At 33.3% G+C, this 9,231-nt stretch overlaps 1 protein-coding gene across 1 annotated transcript; it reads right to left on the reverse strand.

The window, feature by feature from the left end:
• Positions 1–368: 368 nt before the first annotated feature.
• LOC127705339 (adenylate cyclase CyaB-like) lies at positions 369–9,151 on the reverse strand. Its single transcript, XM_052209653.1, has 5 exons — positions 9,042–9,151; positions 4,938–5,111; positions 4,574–4,675; positions 1,087–1,218; positions 369–715 (listed from the first exon to the last, which is right to left on the reverse strand). The coding sequence occupies exons 2-5, from the start codon at positions 5,091–5,093 to the stop codon at positions 584–586; spliced, it is 522 nt and encodes a 173-aa protein (XP_052065613.1). The 5' UTR covers positions 5,094–5,111; positions 9,042–9,151; the 3' UTR covers positions 369–583.
• Positions 9,152–9,231: the final 80 nt, after the last annotated feature.

Raw genomic sequence — 9,231 nt, forward strand, 5'->3', positions numbered from 1 at the left:
CTATATCATTGCAAAAGAGTCACACATGTTCCTCAAGTGATGTATTATACGCAATCATTTACTAACATGATTATAACTTAAAAGTTTAACAATTTACAATTGCAGCTTAAGACCTTAAATTTCGTGTTTGCAATATGATGTTTTTTTTTATTGATTTACCAATATCATGAATATCAGAAATGAAAAAAAGCAGTATACATTCTTGTTTAATGCAAACCATCCCTTTGACCAAAATCAACTGGTATCACTCAAATGTGTGTCGTCCAACATTGTGTTAGTGCAAAAAATACTTCAAGTTGGTATTAAATGCGTTCAGAGAAGACACATAACTTATACTCTACCAATGTTATTGATATACACACATGCCATGATGTTTACATTCATTTATTTTAATGATTTTCAATCATCAAATCGAAAATGATAACATTTTGTGACCAGAATTGCACAATTAGTCTACATAAGCCTATACAGTGTTGTTAACTAAAATAAAAATGAAAAATGAAAAATGAAAAGTGAATAGAACACATTGAAATTATTATTCATAGCTCCCTAATATTAATCCAAACAATAGCATTCAGTAAATTCAACTTTTTCCTAAAATCATGTCTATATAGGCACCAGATATAAGATCTGATTTTGAGATTCCAAGTTTGGTCATTAAATCATCAGCAATGCTTTGTCCTTCTTCCACTGTCTGTCCGTCTTTCATCACAACCTGCAATACAATTATTAAAAACAATTAAAAATCAATCAAAGAACAATTAAAAACCACTCAGAGAACAATTCAAAGTATCTCCACCTCACACGTTAATCTTTAAGGTTTAAATGAAATTTTATACAGAAAAAAGCGACCTTTGTTTAAAAATTCACAGTCTCATAACATAAGCTATCATGTGCAGATTCCCCAAAAATATAGTTCGACATCGTTCAGTCACTTACAATTGGTCATCCTTTTAATATGAAATTTGCTTTATAGCAAGCTAAGGTACAAATGCACCATAATTCAATTGATATACGTGTACCTTATTAGCTAAGCTACAGTATTTACTACTTAAAGCTAAGAGCTCAAAACAGGAATATATTTACCTCCAGCTCCATGAAGTCACCATCATTGAGATTATGAACTTTGTCGATGTGGACACGTGTTTGTCCTACCATATAAAGAGTTCTTGTTTTCTTCACTTCTCCCTTTATACCAAGACATTTACCAAGGGTCTCCTGCGTACAAAACAATATTTTAAAAGGTGCAATTAAATAATGTAGTGTAAGAATAATTGAAATAACAATCCATTTCAAATTTAATGAATTAAGGTTAAATCTTCAAAATGTCCAGAGTTCTCGAAAAGTGGTGGTCCAAAGGTTTTGACCACCAACATTTTCAAAGGACTGACACAATTTTGGTATTTTGCAATGGAAATAATAGTGAGGACCAGCAGATTTTCTTCAAGGACCACCAGGGGGGAAATATTTCGAGAACACTGATGGACACAAAAACGTTGTGGTTGGTTAAGAGCGATTTAAGCATGAAGTTGCGTAACTTTATTTTCGTTCAGGTGTACAACATGTACAAACAAGGAAACTACTGACAATGCTTGTGGTTCTGAAACGGCAAATTGTAAAACGATGAAAACATTATTTTTGGATTTCGACTGCCGTAAGAAAATATTTCGGTCTCAAAGACTTTGTTCAATGTCATTGTCTGTCAATCAAAAGTACTCGACGGACTGTTTTGTGGCTGATCAACGTCTTCTAAGGCCGATATTGCACGCATATGCAGAACGATAGAATCTTAATGTCATTTAAATATATATACTTTTCTATAACTTGGTTTGCGGAATGGTAGATGCATTTTTCCTTTGAAGTCACGTGTACTGTAAATTATTTATAGTGCATCACAACACAAAGGGTGAAGCTTAGTGTCCTGTAAATATAACTTGAATCATACTATACTACACGATTTAAGTCCTAAGGAGAGGTGACCCTGCCCTGACATAATTTTGATAGTGTGCCTACCAGACTGAGTGTTTGATCTAACTGCTCATACTAACGTTTGGGAAATTCAATTACTGTTTGTCTGGGCTATTGATGTATCTTCTTTGCAGGTAGCATTTCACTGCAATCCAGAGTTAAAGTTGTAAATTCTGTATTAACAACTTTAACCCTAGATTGCAGTGAAACGCTAACTGCAAAGAAGAATTAAGTCGTCCTTTTTTCAGTAAAATATGGAAAAAAAATGTGGATAGTGTCCACATGTGGACACAGATGATGCCCCCGCTTGCATATCATATAGTTATAAAGGGACATAACTGAAGAACGGTAAAAGTGACGCTACCCAAATTTGAACTTGATCTGAGTTTTGTGGTAATAAGCATTGTGTGTAAGTCTCATAACATTTGGTTGAGGCTAACTTAAGAAGAGAACAGAAACTAAAAATTCAGCAATTTTTCTGTTTGTAAACACGCATAACTCTAGAACGGTTGTGTATAAGTTTTATAACATTTGGTTGAGACAAACTAAAGTTAGAGAACGGAAACGAAATTTCAGCAATTTTTATGTTTGTAAAGGGAAATAACTCAAGAATGGTAAAAGTGTCGCCACCAAATTTCGTACTTAATCTGTATTATGTAGTAATAAGAATTGTGTATAAGTTTCATAACATTTCATGCATTTGGTTGAGGCAAACTAAAGTTAGAAAACGGAAACAAAAAATTTGTACTTGATCTTAGTTTTGTAGTAATGAATATTGTGTATAGGTTTCATAATGTTTGGTTGGGCAAACTTAAGTTACAGAATGGAAACTAAACATTTTGCAATCTTTCGATTTATAAAGGGGCATAACTCAATAATGGTTAAAGTGACACTACCCAAATTCAAACTTGATCTGTGTTTTATCAGTGGAAGTCAATATTAAACATTGCATTGTATAAAGCATTGATTGTAGTTGATTCAACTATAATCATGGACAAAGGAAGATAACTCCAATTTTACAAAATTACTTGATATTTAGAAGAAAATACAAATTTTGCAATTTTTCCATTTATAAAGGGGCATAACTCTAGAACGGTTAAAGTGACGCCACAAAAATTCAAAGATCTGTGTTTTGTGGTAATAAGTATTGTGTATAAGTTTCATAACATTTTGGTTGAGGCAAACTAAAATTAGAGAACGGAAACGAAAAGTCAGCAATTTTTCCATTTGTAAAGGGCATAACTCTAGAAGGTAAAAGTGACGCCACCAAAATTCAAATTTGATCTGTGTTTTGTGGTAATAAGCATTGTGTATAAGTTTCATAACATTTGGTTGAGGCAAACTAAAATTAGAGAACGGAAATGAAAAATTCAGCAATTTTTCCATTTGTAAAGGGGCATAACTCTAGAACGGTAAACGTGACGTCACCAAAATTCAAATTTGATCTTTGTTTTGTGGTAATAAGCATTATGTATAAGTTTCATAACATTTGGTTGAGGCAAACTTAAGTTAGAGAACGGAAACAAATTTTGGGACGTACGTACGTACGTACGTACGTACGTACAGACGGACAAGGGTAAAACTTAATGCCCCCTCCGCTACGGCGGGAGCATAAAAATCAACAATAAAAAATTCCAGCTTGATGAAATTCTACGAAATGTTTATGGATGTTGGAAACATTAATTTCAAACTGTATCTTAATAATGCAAACTGCCAAAAAAATTAAGTCCATTTATCAGTAAAATACGGGGAAAAAAATATTTTCAAAATTTTCTTTTGGGTCCTGTTATGATCATTTTAAAGCTGCTGTCCAAATTTTATTAAATTCCATGACGTTTTGACAAAGTAACTGGTGTCAGAAAAAAACTTTAACCAGACTGAACCTAAATGTTAACGACGCAGATGACAGCGATGACAACTGATTGTAGGATCGTTTTATCTGGCTTCCGCTTGACAAAATCAGTGAGGACAATTACATACATATATCATTTGTAGTTTTAACGATAGAAATACTAGTACAAGTAAAACATCATTCATGATTAGATAGTATCGTTTCAAATGTGTTGGTAGTTTCTAAACTTGAGCTTAGGTGCTTGATCTGACAATTTACCGACATTGAATCTTATTTGACAGCCAATGTACTTTCGCATCGCAGAAAGTAAATTAAAAACAGAAAATAAAAAAACATGAAACAATTCTATTAAATCATTTCAAATTACTCTGGAATGACAATTCTAAGAAAAAGTCAAAATAGAAAAGAGGAGCCTGGTCTTAATGTATATAGACAACATAATAACAAAATATAAAATAAATAAAGTCATGATAGTAGTCAATGAGATAAATTTAGGTTTCATGAAATGTAATTTTAAGGTTTATTACAATTTAAACTATCTTTTAATGTGATGTAACATCTATAGGCCGTTAAATTTTAAAAATCATAATACGTAAACGGGACGAGCTAGGCTTTCCTGTTTAAATCCAGACACTGTGAAGATTGATAACCGCACTTTGAGTTATTGTTAGACGTTCTTGGACGGACGCACATGTCCTTTTATTCATTCTAAGTAGAGAAACAGTAAGCAACTAAACTAATCAATTTGCTTACCTTGAGACTGTCAGGGTTGGCGACTTCAGTAATGTTGTAGTCACTGAATTTGGGTCCAGTTTGATCAGGTCTATCGTAGAAAATCAGTTGCGCCGTTCTACCCTTTTCGGAGAAAAAAGAAAAAGAAGAAGTTTGTCATGAAGTTCAACAGAAATTTCAACAGTCATATGAGAATAAGCATGAGGTATACTGTATCAAAAATTCTATGATAGTAAATGTGTCTTGATTTGAATTTTAGATACTTTACCGATCAATCAAGAATCTGTTCTGGATTGAATCACCCTTCAGTAAAATAAATTAAATACAACCTGTACAAAAAAAAACATCCTCATCTTAGGATGAATTCATGTATGGGTAAATTTACCTCAATCTTTCGCAGTTTGAGTCTTCCTTTATCCACAGTGAAGAATGTGTCTTCTTGCTGTAGAATGGTTGGTCCTTCAGTACAGATCTGTTCTGCTACCTTACAGACACCTGCTAAGTCTTTTAAATGTGCTTTTATTTCAACATTCGACGGCATTTTGTAATTTGAGTATTACTGAAATGACAAATGAAAAACGACGATAAATGCATATTGCGAAATCCTTGTGCGTGGCTTTGGGATAAACTTATTTTGTAGCAATATCAATGAACATATTTTGCAGTACCAGGATACCGCCATTTATATATAACAGTATTGTAATTCACATGATAACCATGCTAACAATGTTAAGATCTTTAAAAATGTTCGTTACTGAAATTCAAAATATCAAACAACATGTTTTCATAAATGTGTTTTCCATAAAAAAAATGTATAATACATCAAAAATTAAGGATACTAGCACACATCTACGCTAGCCAAGGGTTACGATCCAATTCCCTCCTCTTCTCTTGGAGAGGAGGGGATTGGATCGTAACCCTTGGCTAGCGAAGATGACTAGTACATTGTAGTATGTCCATTTTCTTATATAGTAGGGTTTTAAGGTAAGATAACATTTGATTTTTTAGAAATTTTCTTGATAGGGAAATTCAGGTCGAGATCAGTAAAATAAAAACATCTGAAAAACATGCAGTACAAACTGAAGAAAAGTTCGTTGAAGTGAACATGGTCCACAGTTGCAGGGGTTCCTGATTTTTTTTTTCTTTCTTTGTTTACATAATTTACAATATAATCATTCCCTTATGACCAGCATGACCAGGCGCGGATCCAGTCTTTTTTTAAGGGGAGTTCCAACCCCCCCCCTTTTTTTGGAACCGACACTGATGACGTATACCTGGTGTAGTACCCGCAGTTTAGACCCTACATTATACTTTAGTATATAATCATAGAAGGTTCTGCGACATGTGTCAACTGAGTTGGGGACGGGAAATGTGTCCTACAACTGAAAAGACTTTACCATGTTTACACGGACAAAAGTGTTTACCGTGCAAACTGTCCGGACTGCAAACCCATGAAAGAATTGTTAAGACTTTTTGGGTTTTTTTAACTGGCAAAGAGCTTGGTGCTCTAGCTCCAATCACAGGCCTAAAATGTAACGTCCTATTTCCGACAGACATGACAGAGCGGGGCTGCGTTTTTTTATATATTCAAAAAAGGATGCCCGTTTTTAGTTTTGTCGTATGTGACTATATTTCAAAAACGATATAAAGCTGTCAGTAAAAAATCCTTTTAAAATGGTTTACAACATGACAAGGTGTGCGTCTGTTCTTCTATCTGCTCAGTCTCCCATTTTTACGTTGTTTAACATGTCATTAACATTCTTCTTCTGTTAGTGACAAACCTAGACGCGGCAGCTCTTTGTACTTTTGCAATTTTTTTTATGTCCACAGTAAACTGGTCAGGGTATATCGTAGTGATGGTCTACTAGAAATATGTACATAACATATGTCTACTAGAACATGTAGAAATATGTACATAACATATGTCTGTGTCTCTCTTTACTGATGACAGAGGTGGAACTGATGTTAAGGTTCCTACATATAAGCAAACAAGTGTGGTGTGTCGTTTGCTTTGTTTCAGATCTATGGGGTTTATTTGACTCTAGGGTTGGATTTGATTTTATTCCCTAGGTAATTTGCCTCGCAATCTGATTCAGTAAAAATACGGATCTTGTATGTCCAAGCTTACAAGCTTAAAGTCAGACACAGTATCTGTATTGTAATGAGATTGTAAGGTGCAATTGTGTGCAATTTATTGGATTATTATTTTGGCTGATAATCAAGGCATATTTTACACTTGCCTGGATGAAAGGCTGTTGTCTGTGTATATTTCAATCTACTACCCAATTAAAAGATCGTTTAGAAGGGGTTCAATTGCAGTCAACATTAGATTAATAGATACAATTCCTTCAAGCACGAATAGGGTGCTAGTAAATAAAAAATCGAGAAAAAAATATAAAAAAATAGAGAACTATCATAATGGCTTAAAAAGTTAAAAGAATATATAGTAAAAGGAACCCCCATCCAGACCCTCATATCATTTATGTAGCAGTGAATAAAATAAACTTGGTTGTAAACTTGAGAACAGAATATCTCATGAAAATCAATATTCATGATGATATTTGCAAGTATTTGGGAAATAATAAAACTGAACGGAGGGGCTTCATTTATAAACCACTGTCATTGTAATATCAGAGAATCGGTAAATGTTTAGCTGCTAATATTATAGAATTGTCCTTAAAAAAAATAAAACAATTTTTTTATATAAATAACGCCTGCATCACATATTTTTGCGGTACGTATCGTCGCCAAGTACAAGTCAGACTCACTGTGACAAATTGAGTTGGACACGGTTTTCAAAATGTATGATTGGGTCTATTTGTTATGCAGCCCCGGAAAAGTCCTCGGGCATTCTGTAATGCAGGAAAAGGGGGAAGAGATCGCTGCTCTGTCGAGTTGTCTCCCCTTTCCCTCCAAAACGTTCATAACTGAATTTCGGGAGACGGTTATCTTTCCTTGGGGACTATTCTCGCTTTCGTGTATTTGGGGATTCTAGCTTCTCTCGAGTAATCTTAAGGTCTGGGATAATATCTTATCTCGGTGATCTGGGGAATACTTGTCACTCATTTCAGGTCTATATACCTTCTGCTGGCGTGTCCCTCATCTCGGACACTTGTTCTTTCGAGGCCTGGCGCTGGTGAATAAAATACAATGAATCATTGATGTTTTCATTGTTTATTCCAAACAGCAATCTTCATTGGAGTGTGATATGTGATCTGTGATGTTGGGAGTTTGCGGGCTTCCCTTTTTAAACCCAACATCACGTGCTGATTGGAACTATTTTATTCACCTATGAAATTTCAGCGTCAACTTTGAATTTTCTAAAGTTACTTTTTGTTGCATGGTCAACTATTCTCTTTTTATGTTGTAGATTTATATGATTGACATATATTTTATATAGTTATGTCATGTATGTAAAAGCAATTAATGGATTATCAAAATCTTTACTTAATTTACAGGATTATTTAGTGGACAATAGAACACTTTAGGTATATTTTCCTACAGCAAATTACAAACATTTTTATTCTTTTAAAAGATGACAGTTTATTTAATTTATTTCTCAACGTCACATTAATAGCTATGATCAACATGATCAAAAGAACTCTAAAATATTAGATTAACTATATTTATTAACATGTTTAACAAAAAGACGAAACTATTAATAACTTAATCTTACGTCACCTATTTTGTTTCAAGACTTTAGCAATGCAATTTAATTCAATTTAATTTATTTATTCGTTTATTTATCTTAGTCTAGCTACTTTATTCTACTTCCATTATCCAGCAATGGCAGCATACAATTTTCCATCATTTATATATTTACTATTATACTACCATTATACAACGGTCTTATACAGGTTGGGGACAATCCGCCAGATGGGGAACTATTCCCCAAATGAATAACAATCCCTCATTTGAGTAATCAGTTGATAGTGAAAAACAAAATTTTCCTAAAATGGGTCGTTTGACATAAAATGGCACAGATTAACAAAATAGCAAATGGAACAACTTCTTCCAAAGAACTATATTTTTATTATGGTTTTATAAAAATTAGTAGCATTGAAAATTGTCAATCTTTCGAAGTTTTCATAGGCTTGTAACTTCTCAGTAAATCAAGATAGGCTATTCATCTTTTGGAATATTTGCTGCATTTTTCTTGAATATGTGCCATTTTAAGAAAAAAAAGTCTCAGTTAAGAAAAACATGTTTTTAGCACTACCAAATGATTACTCAAAGGAGGGATTGTTACTCATTTGGGGAATAGTTCCTCATTTGGCGGGTTGTCCCCAACCTGTTATATAATTTATAAATGACGGCGCATACAACATAACTTAAGTGATGAAAATATCTTTAATGCTTGTAAATTCCATGCAGCATTTCAAATCGAAAGTAGATTTTGAATTTCGACCTTTTATAATATAAAACTGTGCTAAAACAATGAAGCATTTATTTAAAAACATTCCACTCTATTAATGAAAAAATCACTTACCGCTAAAAATGAAAGCACGTGTTTTTGTTTACGGAAATAAATGCTGTCTAGGGAGAATTAGTCGTACTTTTTAGACGTGTAGTACATAACACGTTGTTATAAGATAAAAGTTATTTTAGGCAATTGAAAATTATTCTTTCTTGCTACTAAAGTATGCACCATAAAATAATCAGCTTTACTGGCTAATTTT

The sequence above is a fragment of the Mytilus californianus genome, unplaced genomic scaffold (genome assembly GCF_021869535.1).
Source record: "Mytilus californianus isolate M0D057914Y unplaced genomic scaffold, xbMytCali1.0.p SCAF_6, whole genome shotgun sequence".
Classification (NCBI taxonomy): domain Eukaryota; kingdom Metazoa; phylum Mollusca; class Bivalvia; order Mytilida; family Mytilidae; genus Mytilus; species Mytilus californianus.